Source organism: Notolabrus celidotus, chromosome 11 (assembly GCF_009762535.1).
Source record: "Notolabrus celidotus isolate fNotCel1 chromosome 11, fNotCel1.pri, whole genome shotgun sequence".
In the NCBI taxonomy this organism is placed as follows: domain Eukaryota; kingdom Metazoa; phylum Chordata; class Actinopteri; order Labriformes; family Labridae; genus Notolabrus; species Notolabrus celidotus.
Window position 1 is genome coordinate 36,382,625 of NC_048282.1, and position 25,460 is coordinate 36,408,084.

The following is a 25,460-nucleotide window of genomic DNA, read 5'->3' on the forward strand; positions in this document are numbered from 1 at the left end:
GTTGTATTCAACATTTTTCTGTATCTTTTACAGTTTTTGATATTTTACAGCTTAAATGACTTAAAGTTTTTTTGCTTCTTTTCTAACTTTAACATTGGTGTGTATGGCGGACTGTTCATGGCAGCAGAGGACGTGATGTCATCAGACAGAGGGTGAGGCCTGCTGATGAGATCTTTGAAATTCTCCAAACAAACTGCCAGAAAATCCAAACAATTCACTCCACATACACAAATAAGACATCAAAACGTTCCCTGTCTTCTCCTGCTTCTGTTAAAGAGGTAACCAAAGCAAACGATTATTTCGTTGAGCCAGCAGGTCACCAACTGTCAGAGAAACTCCCTCTGCTCGGCCATCTACTGTAATGTTAAATATTTCTGGAGGGGAGCAAAAGTTTCCCTTTTCTTAACTCGCTGCCCTGACTACATTCCTGACTGTACAGACATGAAAAACACATCACTGTGTTCATCAGAGTCTTGTGACGCTCACGGTTTGATCCTTTTTCTGATAGCTATTACGGTTATCACACAGTGTGGACATATGTAGACCTTACTTTTCCCAATGAATCCCATTCTAAATCAACTGTCACACAGCAGTTACACAGCTGGTCCCATCACCATGGCAACAGTTAATGACAGTTGGAGACACAGGTGTTTCAGATGACCTCATCAGTGCTGACACACACAAGCAGCATGCAAACATGCACGCACACACACATTCTACACACACACAGGTGATTAAGATGACCTGACTTACTTTAGGCAGATTAGTTAGTGAAAGTTATTTGTTACACACATAGACTGTATAACAGGTATGTCCAAAGTGCGGCCCGGGGGCCAATCACGGCCCAAGGTCCATTTATTTACGGCCCCAAGCTTCCATCTTAAATTGTGTTATTTATAGCAAAGACTTTCATCACCTTCTGAATCATCTGTACATTTGTAGTTTCTTTCAAGTGCACAAACAAAACTAAACTAAACTCAAAAAGCTTCATATGGACTACTTTTATAAAAGCCAAAGCTCTGGGAATTCTGCAAGATGACAATAAAGAAGAAACACAAGAACTCTTAAAGCTGACAGGTTTTCAAATTAATGTTTTTACCATGATGTGAAAATGTTCTTGATTAACACTAAAAGTTCAGAAGACACAAACGAGGACACAAGACATGATCAAAATTATGAAATTGTACAGAAAAGGCAAAATTTGTTCATAAAAATTGTTCAGAATGCAGGAAAATAATGATTTAGTTATAAAGATGTTGTCTGCTGGTCATAAAAGTCTTAAAAACAACATGAAAAAGAAGTGGGATGAAATCCAGATCGTGATCCTGCCATAGGAAAATAATGACACAATATGTTTTCCCACATTGCCAACCCTTATGAAAAACATTTTCCTCCAGAAGAATATAAAGTTTGTTAATGTTTACATGGCTTGTGGAGAACTGAGGACTACCTAGTGACTGATTTATTGAGACTAATTGTTATTAAATATATATTTTTCATATGTCACTTTTATGATTCCTAAGTCTCAGCAGGAGCCACTGGCCCTGAGGTATTCTGACAACATCATATGTGGCCCTCTTTGAAAAAAGATTGGACACCCCTGCTGTATAAAAATAGGTCACACACATATGGAGAGAATATTGTGTCTTTAATATGCAATCAAAAATAATGGATTTGAGAACAAAAAACAATTTTGCAAACAAAATTATGATTTGAAAAATATGAAATAATGCTATGAATACAGGAAATATATTTGTGATTAAAAATGTATCTTTATAAATCCACTCTTTTTTTGTTACAAACAAAATTATTATTCTCACGAACCACAGATTCGTTTGCGTTTTCAGTTTTTGCGTTTGCGTTTCTACATAACTGTCATGGGCGGGACCTCCCCTGAGAGATGCAAGAAGCCTCCTGATTGGTCAGTCTCACTCAGAGAGACGGTGTGACAACTTCCGCCCCAACAAGTTGTTGCCGCGAAGGGAGACAAGTGTAACCTTAAAAGCACCAATAAGACAGAAAATAGACAGGTATGTTACGCAAAACGTACCTGTTTCTCCATGTTGATATGTCTCCCTTTGCGGCAACAACTTGTTGGGGCGGAAGTTGTCACACCGTCTCTCTGAGTGAGACTGACCAATCAGGAGGCTTCTTGCATCTCTCAGGGGAGGTCCAGCCCATGACAGTTATGTAGAAACGCAAAGATTCTTCAGCTAGTTCAAAACGCTGCAGCCCGAGTATTGACTAAAACTAGGAAGAGGGAGCACATTTCTCCAGTGCTAGCTTCTCTACACTGACTCCCAATAAAATGTAGAATAGAATTTAAAATCCTTCTTTTAACCTACAAAGCCCTTAAAAATCAGACACCCTCGTATCTTAAAGAGCTCATAGTGCCCTGTTACCCCTCTAGAACTCTACGCTCCCAACATGCAGGCTTGCTAGTTGTACCTAAAATCTCTAAAAGTAGTATGGGAGGTAGAACCTTCAGTTATCAGGCCCCTCTCCTTTGGAATCATCTACCAGTCAGGGTCCGGGAGGCAGACACCCTCTCCACTTTTAAGAGTAGACTTAAAACTTTCCTTTTTGATAAAGCTTATAGTTAAGCTGGATCAGGCTTGGACCAGCTTTTGTCATGCTGCTATAGGCCTAGACTGCCAGGGGAACTGGCACACTGACACACTGGGATCCTAGCTCACCTTCTTCCCCCCAACCCCCTCATCACTTACTTTAACTCTGCCTGTCCCATTAAAGTTACTAACCATAGACCTTTCTGGAGTCCCTGAGCTCCCTTGTCTCGTAGATTCCTCTGAGCTGCCGTAGACGTCCTCCTGCTGCGGACGATCTGGACTCCAGCTGATACGGACGTGCTGGACTCCAGCGGCAACAGCTTCTACGACTCGTCTCATCACTATCACCTCTCTCTCTTACTCCCCTCTATCTGTCTTTCCAGACCCAACTCAGTCGAGGCATGATGGCTGTCTAACATGAGTCTGGTTCTGCCTGAGGTTTCTGCCTGTTAAAAGGAAGTTTTTCCTCTCCACTGTAACTAGCTAAATACTGCGATGTGCAATGCTCATGATGGATTAAGGTGGGGTCAGACTGAGTCTTACCCTGTCTTGGTGTTGGGTCTCTGTTCATAATTTGACATAGAGTGGTCTAGACCTCCTATGTTTGTAAAAGCGTCTTGAGATAACGTTTGTTGTGATTTGGCGCGATACAAATAAAGATTGATTGATTGATTGATTGAAATGCAAAAACTGGAAACGCAAACGCAAAAACTGGAAACGCAAACGAATCTGTGGTTCGTGAGAATAATAATTTTGTTTGTAACAAAAAAAAGAGTGGATTTATAAAGATACATTTTTAATCACAAATATATTTCCTTTATTCATAGCATTATTTCATATTTTTCAAATCATAATTTTGTTTGCAAAATTGTTTTTTGTTCTCAAATCCATTATTTTTGATTGCATATTAAAGACACAATATTCTCTCCATACACACAAAGGGAAATAAAGAGTTATCCCTGTTGCAGTACTTCAGCCTGCCAGCAGGGGGCGATCACACATTCAGAGGCAGATACCTTTACATCCGGGTCATGGTCACTGGCTCTTCCTTTCCTGTCGGCCATTTGTCGTATTACGGTACGTCTCTGCCGAGCTCTCGAGTAAAAATGTTAAAAAATGGTGTTTTCTTCCTTCAAGGATCAGATTTTCGTTTCTAAACGTGACTGTAACGTGTTGATATATCTGTGGAGAATATTTAGATCGAATGTGTTTTTGTTTATTGTGTAAAAATGAGACGTTTTGTGTGGAGTGTGTGAGCAGCCACATGCGCTCGTGATGGTTAGCTAACATGCTAACTGTGTGAGACTGTAGCTGTGATGAAAGTGAACATATACTGTTCTTAAAAGAGATCTTTATCAGAGTTAAAGGGGATTTAAACACTAACTATCAGGTTAGAACACATCATATATATTAGATACATCTACTACTGTCAGCTCAGCTCGGTATCAGTCACTACATCCATTGAATGCTGTTTTAAATCCATTGAAAACAGCATTAAATGCATCAAACACGTCCTTAACTGAGTTTTATTTTCATTCTTAATAGTGCTATTTATTTATTATCTATTTCCAATTAAGTCACTTATTCTATTTTATTTATGTACTTATTTATTTAGCATCTTAAGTTATTTTAATGGTTTAACATTTTAGTCTTTTATTATCTTAGAAATGTTTTATTTTGGTGATTTTAATTTCCTGTTTTGAGTTTTAACATCTTATTTTACCTCCAGTGTTTCCTCATTGAGATATCATGAGAGATTTCCTCAGTTCGTTCAGCAACTTCCTTTTATTTCATTTATTTTATTTTTATTGTTTTTATTACTATTGTTGCATATTGTGTTCTTAACCTTAGGATTATGGGATGGGATATTCTTCTTAATTCCATCTATTTTGAAGTTATGTACAGCACTTTGTGTTACAATGTCATTGTATGAAAAGCTCTTTATAAATAAAGTTTGATTGATTTGATAAATGTGTGTTTTTGTTGTTTGCTGTCACTCAGATTAGTAGGCGACCCGCTGTTCAACCTCTAAACATGCAGAACGACGCTGGTGAATTCGTGGACCTGTACGTCCCACGTAAATGGTGAGTACTTGATCATTAATGGGCTAAGTGAATGTGAAATCACTGATTCTACAAGATTATCCCTCTGACTGTGAGAGGAACATGATCTGACAGCAGAAATCCCTGTGTCTACACTGATTTCACTTTATATTGTAGCTGTACAGACTACTAATCTCACAGTCAGCAGTGTAAATCATGCAGGAGTGTGTTAAGAGGTTGTTGTGTTGTGTGTTGCAGCTCTGCGAGCAACAGAATCATTGGAGCCAAGGACCATGCCTCCATCCAGATCAACATTGCTGAGGTAAAAACCAGACCTGCCTCCTTAAAGTTCAAGTTTTTGAAACTCTTGTGTGTTTGAGCCTAATGAGAATCATGTGGATGTTCAATATAAGTCAGTAAGCCACAGATGGATCTCCTCTGTCTGACGAAATCCAGCACAACCTGAAATATTAATTGCACATATGTTCGTTATGTAAAGCTTGCAGTCCTGGAAATTCTGCAGTGCTGAGACAGAGAGACACATTCATTAAAAAGCTGTGAGCATGCACCATACTGCTTATGTAAACCTGAATAAAGAAGAGGTTATCCTTTTATCTTTACCTTAATCACTACCTTTAATTTATTTCCTGTATGTCTGAAGATTGTCAGGGATACAGGGCAGATCCTCCTTTTTGTCCAAACCTGATAATGCATTAATAATAATATTAATAATAATAATACGTTTTATTTATTAAAGCGCCTTAAAAGTTTCTCTAAGACACTAAAGTAGGGAATTTGAAGTAGGGATCGAGCAATTCATGCAAAAGTACTATTTGATAGTCACTGCTGATTTATTGTTCAATTATTTGAGTAGTTTTCTGCCCTTCCTGCAGACATAAGGAGAGAGAGACACCTATATGATTGTGCACAGTTCAGGTTATGTTAGTTAGATATGATATAATAATCTTTTATTTATAGAGAACTTCTTAAAAGCTGTTACAAAGTGCTTTACAATGCCTCAGAGACCAGGTGCAATATAAAGAACATTTTAAAAGATCAGACAAGTAGTGCAAATATCATGACTATTGAAAGAAGATCAGAGAATTAGGAAAATAAAATAAAAGCAGGACCCTGTGTGAGACACTAGGATCAAATAAAATCAGGAAATGCTTTCAGATGAAAGTACGTTTTGAGAAATGACTTTAAGGAGAACACAGAATCTGCCAGCCTTTGATCGTTCCACTCACGTGGGGCCCGGATTAAAAACACCTTGTCCCCGTTGTTTTCAGCCCAGTTTTTGGGGCAGATCTTTGCCTGAGGATCGCACACTGGAGTGCATAATGTTAAAAAGTCAGATATATAACTGGGTCTGAGACAGTTGAGTGCTTTAAAAGTAACCAATACAATCTGAAAATGTACGGCCAGCTAATGTAGAGACGCTAAAACAGGCATGATCAGTGGCTCCAGGAAGTTGAGATTTCGCGATCACAACTATCAACGCAAATTCAACCAATCAGCGCGATTCTTTTCACGGCCTTGCACTTTTGTACAATCGCCGCAACTTTCCTGCAAATTTGACCAAATATCTTAATCTCAGCCCCTGTACGTCATCGGTTTTGTCATCAATTTGACTTCATTGGAACATAAACATAAGTCCTTACTTGATCGGCACTTTTCAACAACAAAACACGCACAGAGAACGGGTGAAGAGAGAGGACAGCAGGCAGGACAAGTGACCATGACAACATTGCTGTTTATAGATACTAGAGTTATTATCTGAGGGGCTCAGTGTTAGCTTGGTCGCTACCTGCAGCAGGTGTGCTTTATGAACCAGCTCTCCTCACCTCCATGCATCTGTCTCATCTTCATTGAGGATTTTTACCCCCCGGTGTGCGTTAGTGACAAAGACACAACCGGGGGACGTCTGTTTAATATTTGAGGTTTGACGTTGTTGCCGTGGTTACCGTAAAAAGCTCCCGTCTACAACTTGATTTAATCCAGTTTGGTGAAACATCAGACACATTCAGTAAGTTTGGATCAACTCCTCGTCATCAAAGATGCAGATTTGTTTCAGAGTGCCGTGAACTGACTGTCTGTGCCTCTGTCACTGCGAGGTGCATTCAGGGACCATCGTAAATGTGCAATACAGTCCTTTCATGGCATTTCTCTGTGAATCAAGAGAATCAAAACAGTCACAGTGGTCACATCAAGAAAGTTTTCTAAAAACAACTGTAATTTAATGTATTTACTTGCCCCTGAGATGTTATTGGGGGAAAAAAAGAAAAAAAAAATGCAACTTTCACTGCAATTTTTTCAAAAAGCTGTCGCAAATTCAGGCTTTTTCACAAAAAAATCACAAAAAAATCCTGTAGGGACTGCATGATGTGGTCATACACAGGACACGCTGGTGCTCTGCGTTTTCCTCCAGTTCTGAATCCCACTGAGCCGCGCCCATGTTACCTACAACTGGCACAGTCTTGAGATGCCTTCCAACAAACAATCAGGATGTAGAATTAGTGAGCTGTGCATATTTCAACCATTTAATGTGAAAATATAACAGAAAATACTTTCATAAATTGTAGATAAAACCATGCAAGTTAAAACCTATCACTTTTCTGACCCCTGAGGAAATGACACTGCTTTTAGGCTTTTTAAATGACATTGCATTATGTAAGTTTTAGGATTAGTCTCTTAATTCTTTCTAACATCTAACCAGCTCAACACAGTTGTTGGTATTTGTTAGATGCAGTGTGAACATGTTTTAGGAAAAGTTTTAGGCATATTTTTATCAGTGTATCCCACTGAGCCGCGCCCATGTTACCTACAACTGGCACAGTCTTGAGATGCCTTCCAACAAACAATACGGATGTAGAATTAGTGAGCTGTGCATATTTCAACCATTTAATGTGAAAATATAACAGAAAATACTTTCATAAATTGTAGATAAAACCATGCAAGTTAAAACATATCATCACTTTTCTGACCCCTGAGGAAATGACACTGCTTTTAGTCTTTTAAATGACATTGCATTATATAAGTTTGAGGATTAGTCTCTTAATTCTTTCTAACATGTAACCAGCTCAACACAGTTGTCTGTATTTGTTGTATGCAGTGTGTGCACATGTTTTAGGAAAAGGCTTAGGCGTGTTTTTATTGATCATATTGAGAGTCTAGCTCACACTTTGTTGTTTAACTCCTGCACTGAGCTGTTATTCTCTCAGAGAGTGAGATTAAAAACCAGAGACACAAGGTTTCCTTTAGAGGTCACTGTCTATCTTTAAAAGCCACGTCTCCTCTCTTTAAGATCTAGCTCACTTCAGACGCCTCGTATTGTTCCCTTTAAAGTAAAGTTTAATGTAGGTCAAATTCACCTCTCCTCCTCTTTGTGTGTCGTTACAGTTTAGTGTCCCTCTGTGCGCTCTGCTGTCTGAACTACACTTTGCATAAAGACAGAAAACAAACAGAAGCCTCTCTCAGTTTTAACATTTGCATGGAGTTACCTACAGAGGCGGACTGAAACATAGAGAGACTTGTGTCGAAGGGAAAACAGAGTCTGTGTAACGGAACCTGGACACATGTTACTCAACATGATCCATGCGGCTGTGACAGAAACAGAAACAACACCGGGTTAAATGTGTCACAGAAACGTCAGTGTGACTCCTGGAAATCTTTGCAGAGGGGAAAATCTGAGTTTCTGAATATTTATATGAAACCTTATTAAATTAATCTAGCTTTGAAAGAGGATGCATCTTCAAAATTCATGTTTTAGGAGTCTATCAACATCATATACGAGGATGAATTCAGATCTCTAGCCTCCCTCAACACCAGCAGATGTCATCGTATCAGAAGGACTAGAGAGGCTTTGAATGGACAGACTGTGTTTGTAGTCTCCGTCCTCTCCTTCTTATTCAGCTCTGCTCTCTGTCTACAGGTTGACAAGGTGACCGGTCGCTTCAACGGCCAGTTCAAGACCTACGCCATCTGTGGAGCCATCCGCAGAATGGTGAGTCCTCCTCCGCCGGCATACTTCAACCTGTGAAAACCCCTTCAGTCAGAGCACCAGGTGTTGACGAGGCTTTCTCAGGAAGTGAAGTCGCCTGAACTTGTTTTCTTGCAGCGAACGTCTCGAAACTCGAAACTCCACACTGTGTAATTTCATTCACATGATGTTACATTTATTGATCTCTTGCATCCAAGCTTAGATCAGCTGTGGTGACAAGTTCAGACTGGAACAGGATACTGCTGCATTTAAAAATACTGTGAGCATCTAGAGAGCAAAATGTGTCAGAGAGATTAATCAGAATTGAACATGAAGCCTCACAAAGTGAACCGAGCCCGACAGCTTGAAGCTGGTGATTACATGACATGCTCTGGTTTTAAAGGTGACATATCATGCAAAATGGACTTTTTAATGGTTCTTTACCTGAAATATGTGTCCCTGTCTACAAACCCCCCGAGAATGAAAATAATCCATTCTGCCCCTGTTCTGATTTCTCCACCTTTCTGTAAATGTGTGTGAAACCAGCCGTTTCAGACTTCAGTGTTTTTGTTACGTAACAACAATATCCGGTCTGTCACGGAGTCAGAGCTCGGAGCTTGTTCAGCCCATAGACTGTATAAAATAATACTGAATCCCTCCTCCGTTTTTCATTACCTGCACACATGTGTGCTAACAAGGAGCTTAGGAGGGAGGCATGCTAGTTGTAGGCTGTCTTAATAAACACAAAGGTCGCTTTGACTCCCCACGTCTGCAGATTTGAAGATCTAGTGGATGATTTTTATTTATCATGGATAAGTGCTAGCGCTAATTAGCATAGCCACATAGCTATATGTTCATAGCTGTAGCTGTAGCTGTGTACCAAGACACATGTCGACATACTGACAAATAAAACAACAAGAAACACTAAATCTGTGACCAATCCTTCAGAAAAGGTCCTGCTGCCTTTCTGGCAGAGGTCGGTTTTACTCCCCACGTCTGCAGATTTGAAGATCTAGTGGATGATTTTTATTTATCATGGATAAGTGCTAGCGCTAGTTAGCATAGCCACATAGCTACATGTTCGTAGCTGTGTACCAAGACACACGTCTACATACTGACAAATAAAACAACAAGAAACACTAAATCTGTGAACAATCCTTCAGAAAGGTCCTGCTACAGGCGCCTCTCCGTCAGGATCAGATTCAGAGGGTTGAAGTAACGTGATCTCTGAGCAGCCGTGTATATTCAGCCAACATGTAAACATTAGATCAACGTGCTGGACAGCCGAGGCACATCCACTTCCTGAGGGGGCGTGGTCAGAGAGAAAACAGAGTGTTCTGAGGAGGACTGAAGAAGAGGACTTTTCAGGCAGACCAAAATCTGATTTCAAAGTGTTTTTTTGAGCATAAACTTTAAAGACATGTTTTGGGGACCTCTTAGACCAATATATGTTGATGAAAAAAGCGTGATATGTCCCCTTTTAATAACACCCAGCTGTTGATCCAGTTAAACTGATCAAATATAGCCAAACATGGTTTAAACAGCTCAAAGGGTTGAAGTGTTAACACTGCTTTAACTCAGTTTTTTGGGCGGATACTTTTCAAGCACAGGTTTCTGTGTTTATTCAGGACTGTCTCTCTAGATTTGGATGGAAGGTTTATTTTATCTGACCTTAGTTTGAGCAAAAAACAGGGTTCCCACGCATCCTGGAAAACAGTTGACCAGTTTTCCACCGGGGAAATGGGGGGGAAAAAACATGATTTAATAAGAAACACATCCCCATTCATTGAAAGCTGAGTGCATGCTGTGCTGGGAAAGACAGCAACACAGACCGACCCGGCTGCAGGACTCATCATGCATTCACAGGAAACGAGGGTTTATTGTTGATGTGTATGGTAAATTAACCGTGTGGAGTGCGCTTTTGATTCAAAGAGACTTATATTTAAGATAGAGTGAGCAGGAAGATAATAAATTTAGATTGTCATACCAGCTTGATCATCCAGAAAATGATCTCTGGAAAAGAGTGGGAACCCTGGAGAAGCTTTGGTTAAATCGCAGCGTGTCATCTGTGCCCAAAATAAGAGGAGAGATGAGGGTTTGATTGTATTCAGAGAGACTTGAATCTCTACCTTGGAAACAAAGGGAGGGGGAGAGTTCTTCCTGCAGACTCTCCTCTCAGTTAAATTATTTTCCCCCTTAGAGTTTTTGTTCTGAACAGATGTTTTTATCTCTCTCTTGCAGGGTGAGTCTGATGACTCCATCCTGAGGCTGGCAAAGAACGACACCATTGTTGCAAAGTAAGAATCTCAAGCAATAAATCCATCAAGTTTTATTTGTATCGCACCTTTCATACAAAAACAAATGTGATACAGAATTCAAAAATAGATCATGACTGAGCTTAAAACAGAAATGGATTTGGCAGTAGAGACTAATTCACACCAATTTCAATAAAATGTATACAACCAAAAAAACACAGTTAAAGCTGCTGTGAGGAACTTCTGTTTTGTATTGATTCTGGCGCCCCCTTGTGGACAAAGTGACACCTCTTATCTCTTGTCCTATACATGCAGAAGTAGTGTTTTCAACAAAAGCCTTGTCCTGTTGTGTTCAACAGTCAACTTTATCAGGCCATGTGATTATTTTCCATGAAAATAGTCAAAGTCTGTTTCAGAAGCGAGATGTTCATCATCTGGTCTGACACCGACCTCCTCAGGGCGGTTTCAGGCATTCAAAATGACAACAGAGAAGGTGTCAGTGTTGCTGCTGATGGTCTTGTTTTGTTGTTAAAGGTCATAAAGAGGCATCAGTATCATTCTCAGTGTGTTTCTCAGCCAGTTCAAAACTCCTCACAGGGCCTTTAAAGAATAAACAGATGAAACATAAATACTAAAGAAAATAAAAACAGGTACAGATAAAAGTTTAAGATTGTTATCCAATGATGACAATTTTTTAAGGTGTAAGCCAAACATGATTTCACTTCCAAGAGTTCTGTTTAGTATTAATGGTTATTGAAGCTTTAATTGTCTGACTGTGTTTGATCAGTGTGTTAACAATTCATTTGTATTGATTAACATTTGTCTCTTTTTTTCCTCCACAGGACTTTCTAAGTCGAAATGGAGAAGTTAAAGATTTGTAAAATAAAAAATGGGAAAAAAAAGTTTCTTTGTCATCATTGTTATTTCTTCAAGGTGCATTTCATCCAAGAGTCCTGGGGTCTTTTAGCCCCCAGAACTACTTCACCCTGAACTAAAAGGTTCCTGTGCCCCCATTGTTGTCTGCGTTTCAACCACGGGCTGAAGTCCCGGGTAGATTGTGTAAATCAGGCCAGTGACGTATGGAGGAAAAATAAAGTAAATGCACTACACCACCAGACCAGTAGAGGGCAGTAACACAAAGAGGAATGCCATTCATCACAGATGACACCATAGAAGCAGACGGACAGGCTGTTTTAGATGGTGCTATATTTCATCACAGATGGATTCACTGAATATATATATTCTCTTTTCCAGTGTTTTGTTTGCAGCTGCTTGAATATGTTAATACTTGCTGTTGATTTATGTTTTACAATAAAAACAGAACTGAGAGTAATTATTCACATCATATATAAACATGTATATCTCATTTGTTAAGCCATAATTTGTATTTTACATTGATTAGATTGTTTTTTTCATATTACTCTGGGGTAATTGAAAGTGTCCAAGGATGCTCAAAGGTGCGAAACAGCGCCACCCTTGAAAACAGTGCATTTAAACGTCGGTCTGTGTGGTGATAAAGGGTACTGCAGCTTGGGCGCTAACTGAATCATCCAAACAGCCCAAACTAAGATGAAGATGACCTCTTTCTCAGATATTAAGCAGTGATTTAGTGGTCTTAAAAATATCTGTAGTCTTCCTTCTCTCTTAAGAAACTATAAAAAGTTAATAACATATTAAATATGATCCCCTGACTGCTAATTTTGAAGCTTTGCTAATGCTAAAAGCTAGCTTTCCTGGTTAAGTTAGCTAGCTTTGGAAGAAATAAACATGAGGAAAACATTTCAGATAAATCCAATAAAGAAAAATGAATTGCATACTAAATAAAGGAGTTTTATAGACAGGGTTTTGCCTTCTTAATCAACTGAAACATACTGTATAAATCTATTTGTGTGTGTTTTAAGGTGACTCTTAGTTTTGCATGCTATATTTCAGGGCCTACACATTTCTTTAACTCTAAATTTTGCACCAGGGTTGCCATTAAATTAAATAATTTGATACAGGGAATTATTATTATACTCTGAGACTGATGATGAAATATGTATAAATAAGAGAGGGATGTTTTAAAGGCAGCTTGAACTGCAAAAAGAAAGATAAACTACCTTTAGAGATACAGAAATCCTGCAGGATATAGGGTTGTATGTAGATTTAAAGTAAAAGGTAGTGACTGCATTGATTTAACATTTGCATTATAAATTAAAAACATTGCTGTTAACTTTATCCACTTTGAAAGCTCTCCTATTAGTCCTATCAAGACCCAGGGGTCGTTTATTTCCTCCTTAATTGAATAAAATCTGCTTTAATCCATCGTTCTGCAGGTACATATCAAATTAACTGCAGACCTTACTTCATTAAAACTGCTGCAAGTGGATCTTTGACCTGAAGCAGGGGTCTTACCTGTGGCGGTCTGCACCACCTGGCTTTAAGGAAAGAGCGAGCAGGGGTCAAAGTGGGAATAACAGGGCAAGGTGAAGGCACGGAGAGGTTACAGTGGTCATTTAGTCTAAACACAGAGAGGAGGCGATGGCGTGTTGGTGTGTTGGTGTGTGAGAGCGGTTTCAGGGCGTCTTTAAACTCAAACAGCCTCAAATGATGGCTGTCATCAGCTGCTGCTTTACTGCTTTGTTCCCACACATTCTCCTGTTTTCATCCTGCAGGTGAGCAGGTAGGAGGATGTCATCATCGTCTTCATCACCTCCACTTCTCTTCTCATGGTGCAGCTTTTTTTCTCACGAGGCCCCCGGCTGAACTACGTGAGAGTTTGCTTTGTGCTTCATTGAAGAAGTAGATGCACCTTCAGTGTGTGATCATGCAGCCTGCAAGAAAGCAAACTATATTCATGCAGCTGTTTTTCACTTACATGAGTCACAAAGTTCCAGAAAGTCAAATAAAAAGTGAAACTAAACAAAGAATAATAAAACAAAGACCAACACCTGATCAAATATATAAACACTTGATGAAATCATGAGCATAGAAACACACAAAGGAGACAGATGTGGGTAAAAAGCAAACCAAAGCATGACAGGCTTTGATTTCACTCTTCTACTCCTCCTCTCCACCTCCTGCAGAGTCTCTTTCTCAGGTGAAATGACAGACTGCAGTGAGTGTGCTCGGCTTCTCAGGCTTGTAATTGCGTCGTTTCCCATTTATGGACAAATGGCGGTCCGTTAGCTGCCTGGGACTCACCTGGCGTGAGAAAAACTCTGACTTTTCAACCCCTCCCCCCACATTTAGTCTTAGTCTTCTTACAGGGTTTTGTGGAGACTGAAATTTAAAATGCAAGAGGTAATGAATGGTAAGCTGGTAGTTATGGGAAATAGAATCCTGACAGGGTGGGTACTAACTTAAGATACAAACACGTTAGCAGAAACATTGATTAAAGATTATTTTATTGATCTAAAATGATTTATATATACAGTTTTCAAAGAAATAGTCCTAAGTACTTCATTTTATCATCTTAGAAATATTGCAAAAGTCAGACCTTTTTTAACGCAGAAAGATGCCGAAATTTTAATTCATGCTTTTATTACAAGCCGCATTGATTACTGCAACTCCCTTTTTACGGGCCTGCCCAAAAAATCTCTCAGAAAGCTGCAGCTTGTTCAGAACGCTGCAGCTAGAGTTTTAACGAGGAGAAAGAAAACTGACCACATAACTCCTCTTTTAAAAACTCTGCACTGGCTCCCTGTTTCTTTTAGAATTGATTTTAAAGTCCTTTTACTTGTTTTTAAAGCTCTTAACAGCCTTGCTCCTCCTACATCACTGATCTCCTGTCATTTTATGTTCCATCCCGATCACTGAGGTCCTCGAATGCTTCCCTTTTAAATGTTCCTCGTGTGTCTCACACAGGTACCGGCCAGAGGGCTTTCTGTTTTTATGCCCCTAGGCTGTGGAACTCTTTGCCTCTGGACATCAGAACAGCGAGCTCTCTGGGTGTTTTTAAAAGTAAACTTAAGACTTACCTTTTTAATCTAGCTTTTAATGTGGAGTCATTTATTTTAGCCCTGGACTGCATTATCAGTATCATTATTATTATTATTTTATTATCATTTCATTTTATTATTTTATTATCATTTTTATTATTTTATCATTATTATCTAAACCATTGTTTTAACATGTATTTATTTATCTTATTTATTTATTGTGTTCACCTGATCTCGTTAACTCTACCTTATTTTTAACTTTTATTTCCACTCTTACTTATTTTATTAATTTTACTGTGTTGGTTTTCTTTTCTTTTTTTTTTGTATTTCTTCTTTTTTCATGCCTTCTATAATTCTACCATTGCTGTTGTTTTCTCACTGTCTGTTACTCTGTGAAGCACTTTGGGCTACATGTTTTTATGTATGACAAGGTGCTATATAAATAAAGTTGAGTTGAGTTGAGCTGTGATTGGACGGTGATGGATTCTTCTCTGCCTGTTTTGGTGGATTGAACATGAAACTGTCCTCATTCAGCTCTCCTTCTTCTCTGAGCTCTGGGGTTCACACACCTTAAACCCTCCTGTTATGTTTGTTTCTCTGGAACAGCAATAATGTCCCTGGGTCAATTTGACCCGGGGCATATTCAATTATCCAAAAGTGTCAGAACCAAGCGTGCCGGATACGGCCCTGGTGGTGAGGCTTTCAGCAGTGTGACTGCCCCCTGGTGGCTGGCTGCAGTATAGGTCAAAAAATCCGTCTCCCCCATTCATTTGAATGGGGGAGCAGTCAAACTTTAAAAAATAAATACACGGCGTACGAATGTTTCTCTCCCTCCGTATGCTGTGGTGATATGTAGTTAGTATCTGAGTGTTTTGTGTCCAAGGCCTCTTTTTTCTGAAAAGTTTCTTTTTCTTTAGTTATTAGAGTTTAAAAAACGGGGTTTTACTTCCTGTTTGATTCACAGCCGCCATAGAACGAAAATTCAAAGGGCACACAGCGTCTTGTGACGTCACGCTGTAGGGCGGAGCTTATTACAAAGGCTTCACAGGCTCTGGCTGCACAATGGCGGCGCCCAGGAGAGGGATTTTTTGGCTTCAGAACTGTACAACGGGAAGAGGCGGAGCAACGCTGTCCATTTTTATTTACAGTCTATGGTCAGAACCCCAAAAAATCCTAATCAGATTTTTTTTAAATCTCATTTTTAACTCCATTACTAACCATTTAAATCAATATTTAGTCCATTGGTGTTCTTTAATCCTCACAGATCATGGTTTAATGAGGATAACTCTCTCGTTTATCATTGAAATTAATGTTAAAACTTTTTTTAATGTACATTGGAAAGACCTAAATATAAATACAATAGTTTTACATGACATAGATATTTGTTTATTTTATTTTACATTTAGATTTTTTAGATTTTGTATGAAGTGATGTTAATACATTTATGCTGCATGTAGCTGGTGTTGAAGGCATATATTGCCTAAAATAGACTTTAAAAAGGGTCAAATTGAGCCACAACATAACAGGAGGGTTAAAAATAAACAAATGTCACAACTTTGAACCCTGCAGCTATCAGGGTGCTTAAATAAGCACATCTAACATCCTCAACATCCACACATTTCAGGGAATCAGGCCCGTAAAGGTTATTGCATCTTCCTTCAAACTCAAACTCTCAATCTGCATTTCAATCAATCAATCAATCAATCAATCAATCTTTATTTGTATAGCGCCAAATCACAACAAACGTTATCTCAAGACGCTTTTACAAACAGAGCAGGTCTAGACCACTCTATGTCAAATTATGAACAGAGACCCAACTCCAAGACAGGGTAAGACTCAGTCTGACCCCACCTTAATCCATCATGAGCATTGCACATCGCAGTATTTAGCTAGTTACAGTGGAGAGGACAAACTTCCTTTAACAGGCAGAAACCTCCAGCAGGACCAGACTCATGTTAGACACACATCTGCTGAGACTGAGTTGGGTCTGGAAAGACAGATAGAGGGGAGTAAGAGAGAGAGGTGATAGTGATGAGACAAGTCGTAGAAGCTGTTGCTGCTGGAGTCCAGCACGTCCGTATCAGCTGGAGTCCAGGTCGTCCGCAGCAGGAGGACGTCTACGGCAGCTCAGAGGAACCTACGAGACAAGGGAGCTCAGGGACTCCAGAAAGGTCTATGGTTAGTAACTTTAATGGGACAGGAAGAGTTAAAGTAAGTGATGAAGGGGTTGGGGGCAAGGGGGTGAGCTAGGATCCCAGTGTGTCAGTGCGCCAGTTCCCCCGGCAGTCTAGGCCTATAGCAGCATGACAAAAGCTGGTCCAAGCCTGATCCAGCTCTAACTATAAGCTTTATCAAAAAGGAAAGTTTTAAGCCTACTCTTAAAAGTGGAGAGGGTGTCTGCCTCCCGGACCCTGACTGGTAGATGATTCCAAAGTAGAGGGGTCTGATAACTGAAGGTTCTACCTCCCATACTACTTTTAGAGATTTTAGGTACAACTAGCAAGCCTGCATGTTGGGAGCGTAGAGTTCTAGAGGGGTAATAGGGCACTATGAGCTCTTTAAGATATGCCTGATTTTTAAGGGCTTTCATTCTCAAACATGCACGCTGTTTTCCACGCCTGAGGCAGGGAACCTTCTGCAAGTCACAGCTCGCCAAACAATGATCTTAACATGAAGGGATGGAGCCCCTCATACTCCTCCCTCCTCCCCTCCTCCCCTCCTCTTCCTCCTAACCCCCTCACCTGGCCCCCTGCATACCTTTGACACACAGACAAAGAGCGCTGTGTCGGTAATGAGACCAGGAACAGAGAGCCAGTGTGATCCTGCTCTAATATATCCATATCTGCAGACCTGGATGCATTTTTTGCTTTTAGATGATTTAAAACTTCATTCTCTCTTGAAATGGATCTCATTGATCGTACTGTACTTCAGATTTTAAACCCTGACATGATTTAATCTCTCTGGTTGAACAGTTTATAAGTAGCAGGCTGCAGGAAACAGCTCCAGTTCAAGCTGCAGTTCCTCTAACGTCCACTAGGTGTCAGCTAAACCAAGACTTTGTACAGGTAGACAGGTACATTATGAAAGCAGGTGGCTTCACTTCTAGTTTTAAATCTCTTGAGGGTAAACTTTTCTTTGATCCCACACATAATCTCATTATTTCTCTTACACCCTGCTTTGTTTGCGTTCAACCATGTATTTTTCCTCTCCTCGCCCTCCTCCTCTCACCCCTTCTTTTTTGTAGTATCTCTTCTCTATCTCTCCATCTCACCCGCTCGTCCTTTTGTCCATTTTCCAGAAGCAGCCCGGCTCGTCTCTTTGTGTCTCTTTGTCCTCTTTCAGACGCCAGCCGACTTCAAAGCAGGCGAGGTCCGTGAAGAGAGGAGGAGAAAGAAACAGAGGAGAGAGTTGCACTGAATTGTAGCTACACACAAAATGTGATTATTTTTAATATTCTGCAACTTTAAACTTTTGATTTTAGGGATTTTTTGGTCTCTTCTCTGTTGACAAATTTGGAGGGTACGAAGCTCAGCGGTCTTCAGTCTTTCAGTCATCATTCCTCTCCATCCAATCAATCAATCTTTATTTATAGCACCAAATCACAACAAACCTTATCTCAAGACACTTTTACAAACAGAGCAGGTCTAGACCACTCTATGTCAAATTATGAACCAAAGACCCAACATCAAGACCAGGATCAGCTCCAGTCTCATCTTACAGACAGGACTCAGTGTGATCTCATCTTAATCCACCATGAGCAGAGCACTTTGCAGCATTTAGCAAGTTACAGTGGCAAGGACAAACTTCCTTTAACAGGCAGAAACCTCCAGCAGGACCAGACTCATGTTAGACACACATCTGCTGAGACCGTGTTGGGTCATTCCTCTCTCCTTCTCTTCCTCTTCCTGTTCTTGTGATCAGCTGATTGTGGACCTTAACTCAGATTTACCTCTATCCACCTTTTCTTATCCCATCCTTTCCTTCTGTAATTCCTTCACCATGTATTCTCCTCTTTTTCTTTCTTCTCATCTCCCTCTCTTCTCTCTTTTCTTAGACCTTTCTGGAGTCCCTGAGCTCCCTTGTCTCGTAGGTTCCTCTGGATCTCTGCTGCTGTGGACGTGCCAGACTCCAGCTGCTACAACTACTACTATCCGTCTCTCCACTATCATCTCTCTCTCTCTCTTCATCTCCCTCTATCCCTCTCTCCAACACGGTCTCAGCAGATGTGTGTCTAACATAAGTCTGGTCCTGCTGGAGGTTTCTGCCTGTTAAAGGAAGTTTGTCCTTGCCACTGTAGCTTGCTAAATGCTGCAAAGTGCTCTGCTCATGGTGGATTAAGATGAGATCAGACTGAGTCCTGTCTGTAAGATGGGACTGGATCTGATCCAGTCTTGATGTTGGGTCAGGGTGAATAGCTTAGAAAATGTTGGATCCACCCAGTAAGTCTCAGTGTGATGAAACATGTGTCCTGATGATGGTGCGGTCGGACCGACAGACATCAACGCCCTCAGGCTCTGATCCTTTCTTTTCAGGCGACTAAAAGCAGAACTCGTGAGAGGAACAAAAGAGAGAGAGAGGCAGAGAGGGAGAGGGCCCACCAGGAGTGTGTGTGGTTTGAAGTGTCTTGTCGAAGGAGACAAAGAGAAGGGCATGTAGGTACCTGCCTCACCTCCCCCCTCCTCGCCCACCTCCTTTAGTCCGCTGTCAACCCCAAACATCCCCTCCCCGGCCCACAGCACTTCAAACACATCCGCCCTCAGCTGTGTGTGTGTGTGTGTGTGTGACAGTCTCAGAGTCCTGAGGCGCAGCATCTGAGGAATGCTGGGAAAAAGACAAACAGTATTTACTCAATACTGTTATCACCTGAATATACCTGGAGTTATGGCTGAGGAAAACCTGCGCTCTGTGCATGCTCTCGCTCTGTGTGTGTGTGTGTGTGTGTGTGTGGAGTCTGAGGTGATAAGAGCATTAGGAGAGTTATGGCTGAAGGCAGATACTAACAGATGGATTAAGATAGAAGCGTCTGGTTTTCTCTGGAGGGATGCAGGAACATCAGAGCTGCTTTCAGCTCACACCGACCACGATGAAGTCAAACAGACGCCCTCCAAAGTCCACGTAGACAAAGACCAGCATGAGCCCTGTGGAGAAGCACAGCAATGACACACAGAAAACATCCACACGGACGTTATTCTATAAAATGAATGTTGCATTTACTCTTGGAAGAGATTAAAGGGATAGTACACTTTTTTCAAAGCTGGGTTGTTTGAGGTTCTGGTCAATCTTAGGAGTATTACTTAGAAGAATAAAACAAAGGCAGCAAGTGTTGCATTGAAACTCTTTTATATGCAAGTTTGACAGTGTGGGGGATTCTTGCAACTCAAATTTTGTGAGCTTCTTGTCACTTCTCTCAGACGCAACTCTTCGGTGTTGGTTCTCTTTCATTCTGTGCCTCCATCCTGACTGAGGAGTTGCTGTAGCCTCGCCCTGAAGTGTATCCTGCTTTATTTAAAATGTTGTAGTATACAAGACGATAATTTACAGAATAAACATCCTGCTGAACTGAAGAAAATAAGAAACTTTCTGTGTTTTCTATTATTTTTACCTTTCGTATTTATTTATTTAAAATTATAACTTATTTATTTTATATACTTTCATTTTTTTTTTCTTTTCTTTTTTCTCTTCTCAATTTATTTATTTTCTATTTTAAATTATGATTATTTGTATTTTTTTTTTTCATTAACTGATGTATTTATTTTCTTTTTTAATTATTATAATTTATTTTGTTATTGTTGTTTTTTTCATTAGCTAATTTATTTATTATCTATTTTAAATAATTATATATTTTGCATTTTTTATTTTTTATTTTTTCGTTGACTGATTTATTTATTTTCTATTTTTATTTATGTTTATTATTATTATTGTTTTTTTAATTAAATATTTATTTTCTATTTATTTTATTATTATATTTATTATCATTATTATTGTTTTTTTTCCTTAACTCATTTATTTATTTTCTATTTTAAATTATTATAGTTTGTTTTATTATTATTATTATTATTATTTTTTTTTTATTATTGTTTTTTTTCGTTAACTAATTTATTAATTTTTTATTTTTTATAACTATATTTTTATTAATTATTATTATTATTAGCCTATTTATTTTTCGTTAATTACTTTTTTTTTTAAAGATAAATGCATTAACTTATTTATTTACCTTTCTACTGATTTTTGTTTTCCTTTACATGAAAAACATCCTCTCTATATAATGTGTAAAAATTGTTTAAATGTTTTTAATAAGTGAAAGATAATTTTATCGTCTCGTTGAGTTCTTGCAGTCAGTGGTGTCGCCCCCTGCTGGCCCGCAGAAGGACTGCAGCTTAAAGAAGCCCTATCTCCTCTCCTGGAGGCGACAGTCCTCGTCTTCTCTCCAGCCTTTGGTGGAAACCAGCGGGGGGTGTGTGGGTTCAATTAAAGGAGTTGTCTCCACAACAACATGCAGCCTGTCCCTCACTTCTCCTCTGGTCCCCATGGAAACCAGGAAGTAGATTAGTTATAGAGTCCATGAAGAAAAGGCGGCGAGGAGGAGGAGGAGGAGGAGGAGGAGGGGATTAGAGAGGTGAAACGACATGCCCTCTTTCCTCCTCTCTCTTTATTTGTTTCAAACGTTTCCCAGGTTTCCTCTTCGGTGCTTTCACTCCATTTAAAGTCTCTTCATTCACTTTCTTTATTTTTAACATTCTGTCTCTCTGACTGTCTTCATCTTACTTTGAGGAAGCAGCGCCTTCATTTATCTCACGCTCAGATTAAAAGGGTGTCGACAAAACTCTGATCCAGTTCGGTCAATAAATGATGGCACAATAAAGACTGAAGTTAAAGATATATGTCACTACTCTCTGTGCTCCTCTCCTCAGCTGTCAGCATCATGTTTTCTACTGCTGTGTTTGTGTTTTTGACATGTCATTCTACATGTACACCAAAGTCTTTTAAGTTGTGAGACCATGTTTGACACGGTAATCTCCCTCTGTATGGTGCATGTGTGTAAAGGAAGTACCTGAAAGAAAGAAAGAAAGAAAGAAAGAAAGAAAGAAAGAATGAAAGAAGGGATGAAAAAAAAGAAAGAAGGAAAGAAAGAAAGGAGGAAGGAAGAAATGAAAGAAAGAAGGAAGGAAAGAAAGAAAGAAGGAAGGAAAGAATGAAAGAAAGAAAGAAAGAAAGAGTTAAAGAAAGAAAGAAGGGAGGAATGAAAGAAAGAAGGAAGGAAAGAAGGAAGGAAAGAAAGAAAGAAAGAAAGAAAGAAGGAAGGAAAGAAAGAAAGAAAGAAAGAAAGAAAGAAAGAAAGAAGGAAGGAAAGAAAGAAAGGATGAAAGAAAGAAGGAAAGAAGAAAGGAAAGAGGGGATGAAAGAAAGAAAGAAAGAAAGAGTTAAAGAAAGAAAGAAGGGAGGAATGAAAGAAAGAAGGAAGGAAAGAAAGGAGGAAGGAAGGAATGAAAGAAGGAAGGAATAGAAGGAAAGAAAGAAGGAAAGAAAGAAAGAAAGAAAGAAAGAAGGAAGGAAAGAAAGAAAGGATGAAAGAAAGAAGGAAAGAAGAAAGGAAAGAGGGAATGAAAGAAAGAAAGAAAGAGTTAAAGAAAGAAAGAAGGGAGGAATGAAAGAAGGAAGGAAAGAAAGGAGGAAGGAAGGAATAAAAGAAGGAAGGAAAGAAAGGAGGAAGGAAGGAATGAAAGAAGGAAAGAAAGAAAGAAGGAAGGACTGAAGGAAAGAAAGAAGGAAGGAAAGAAAGAAGGAAGGAAAGAAAGAAGGAAGGAAAGAAAGAAGGAAGGAAAGAAAGGAAGAAAGAAAGAAAGGAGGAAGGAAGGAAAGAAAGAAGGAAGGAAAGAAAGAAAGAAGGAATGAAAGAATGAAGGAAAGAAAGAAGGAAGGAAAGAAAGGAAGAAAGAAAGAAAGAAAGAAAGAAAGGAGGAATGAAAGAAGGAAGGAATGAAAGAAGAAAGGAAAGAAAGAAAGAAGGAAGGAAAGAAAGAAAGAAAGGATGAAAGAAAGAAAGGAAGAAAGAAGGAAAGAAGGAAGGAAAGAAAGAAAGGAGGAAGGAAGGAAGGAAGGAATGAAAGAAGCAAGGAAAGAAAGAAAGAAAAGATGAAAGAAAGAAGGAAAGAAAGAAAGAAGGAAAGAAAGAAAGAAGGAAAGAAAGAAGGGATGAAAGAAAGAAGGAAGGAATTGAAGAAGGAAGGGAAAAAAAAGGAAGAAAGAAAGAAAGAAAGAAAGAAAGAAAGAAAGAAAGAAAGAGGTGATGAAAGAAAGATTTATCACAGGTGACCCGTGTGAACACGTCGGTGTGATCTTCAGAATAAGGTCCAGGAGGAAATGCATGCAGAGGGTCAGGTTTGGAGTTTGAGTGAGTCCAAACTCTGAAGCTGATGTTTGTCAGAAGTCTATCTTTCAAACCTCACTCCTGTGCAGATGTTGGCGCTTGTTTCATGCTGGATATGCGACCACACTTGAACCTTCTCCATCTGATCCTTTTCTGCTGCTTTAATTGCAGGAGATGTGACTGATCCTGTTTTCTGTAACTTTTAGAAGATCAAAATAAGAAACAAGTCCCCAGCTTGGTTCCATCTCCTAAATAAGAATGTTTGACAGACTCTGACTCGTGTTTTTCATCCTCTGGCAGATGAAATAGTTCCTGGGTTGATCATTGTTGCAGTCTGAGCTCTGAGCTTTAGTAGTATCCAGAGAAGTGTCTCCAGTGTGACCTGTGAGCCTGCAAACAGCCCGAGGAATGTTCTAGTGTGTCAGTGAATGAAGCTCTGCTGCATTAACACACTACCTCCAGACTCCTTTAAACTACAGGAGGTCACTGACCCCTGCCTGCGTGTGTGTGTGTGTGTGTGTGTGTGTGTGTGTGTGTGTGAGAGTGTGTGTGTGTCACAGGTCAGAGTTCAGCATGTGTTCGACAGACGATGGAGGAAGTGGATGTGTGAGGTATCTGGACTCTGGACACGGCTTCACCTGCCTGAGGTGCGTCTTCACTTCCTCCTCTTCCTCCTCTTCCTCCTCTTCCTCCTCTTCCTCCTCTTCCTCCTCTTCCTCCTCTTCCTCCTCTTCCTCTCTGCAGGGTCACGCTCTGCAGGATGTAACCGTCCTTTCAAAGTAAAAGGCTTGTAAATATGACTTTGACTCACCTGAGCAGCTGTTACCTGTGTGTGCAGAGCAGAGACGCTCTTTGATCTGCTTAAGTGGTTCCTGTAGCTCCATTAGACGATGCTCCAGAGTCCATGAGAAAACACACACACACACACACACACACACACACGAACACACACTCACAGCTGCTCAAAAATGCACTGATTTGTATGAAAGGTGCTATAAAAATAAAGCTTGATTTATTGATTTATTGATTTATTGATTTATTGATTTATTGATTTGTTTATTTGTTTATTTATTTATTTGTTTGTTTTATTTTTTATTTGAGTTGATTTTATCACATTACACACAAAATAAAATAAATAACAGAGCAAACAAATAAAACAAGTTTTCGGGGGAACGAACTTTCTCTGGAAAAGCAAAATAAATAAAAAGACACAAGATTTTAAAAATAATTAAAGACACATGAAACACTATAAATGAATAAATAAATAAATCATTGTTGCTCCCTCACTGTCTCTGTCAAACAAAGATGCACCAGAGAGGATACAGACACAGAACTTAAAGGTGACATATCATGCTTTTTTCATCAACATATATTGGTGTAAGAGGTCCCCAAAACATGTCTTTAAAGTTTATGCTCAAAAAAAACACTTTGAAATCAGATTTTGGTCTGCCTGAAAAACCCTCTTCTTCAGCCCTCCTCAGAACACTCTGTTTTCTCTCTGACCACGCCCCCTCAGGACGTGGATGTGCCTCGGCTCTCCAGCACGTTGATCTAATGTTTACATGTTGGCTGAATATACACGGCTGCTCAGAGATCACGTTACTTCAACCCTCTGAATCTGATCCAGAATCTGATCCTGACGGAGAGGCGCCTGCAGCAGGACCTTTCTGAAGGATTGGTCACAGATTTAGTGTTTCTTGTTGTTTTATTTATCAGTATGTCGACGTGTGTCTTGGTACACAGCTACGAACATGTAGCTATGTGGCTATGCTAACTAGCGCTAGCACTTATCCATGATAAATAAAAATCATCCACTAGATCTTCAAATCTGCAGACGTGGGGAGTAAAACCGACCTCTGCCAGAAAGGCAGCGGGACCTTTCTGAAGGATTGGTCACAGATTTAGTGTTTCTTGTTGTTTTATTTATCAGTATGTAGACGTGTGTTTTGGTACACAGCTACAGCTACAGCTACAGCTACAGCTACAGCTACAGCTACAGCTACAGCTACAGCTACAGCTACAGCTACAGCTACAGCTACAGCTACGAACATATAGCTATGTGGCTATGCTAATTAGCGCTAGCACTTATCCATGACAAATAAAAATCATCCACTAGATCTTCAAATCTGCAGACGTGGGGAGTCAAACCGACCTTTGTGTTTATTAAGACAGCCTACAACTAGCATGCCTCCCTCCTAAGCTCCTTGTTAGCACACATGTGTGCAGGGAATGAAAAACGGAGGAGGGGTTGAGTTGTATTTTATACAGTCTATGGGCTGAACAAGCTCCGAGCTCTGACTTCCTGTTACAGACCGGATATTGTTGAAGT

The 25,460-nt window shown here is 39.7% G+C and overlaps 1 protein-coding gene across 1 annotated transcript; it reads left to right on the forward strand.

Annotated features, from left to right (window-relative positions):
* Positions 1-3,535: 3,535 nt before the first annotated feature.
* rps21 (ribosomal protein S21) lies at positions 3,536-11,736 on the forward strand. The gene is made up of 6 exons (XM_034694909.1): positions 3,536-3,644; positions 4,569-4,651; positions 4,868-4,931; positions 8,541-8,612; positions 10,830-10,885; positions 11,686-11,736. Exons 2-6 carry the CDS (start codon positions 4,602-4,604, stop codon positions 11,693-11,695), a joined length of 252 nt encoding a protein of 83 aa, XP_034550800.1. The 5' UTR covers positions 3,536-3,644; positions 4,569-4,601; the 3' UTR covers positions 11,696-11,736.
* The last annotated feature ends 13,724 nt before the right edge of the window (positions 11,737-25,460 follow it).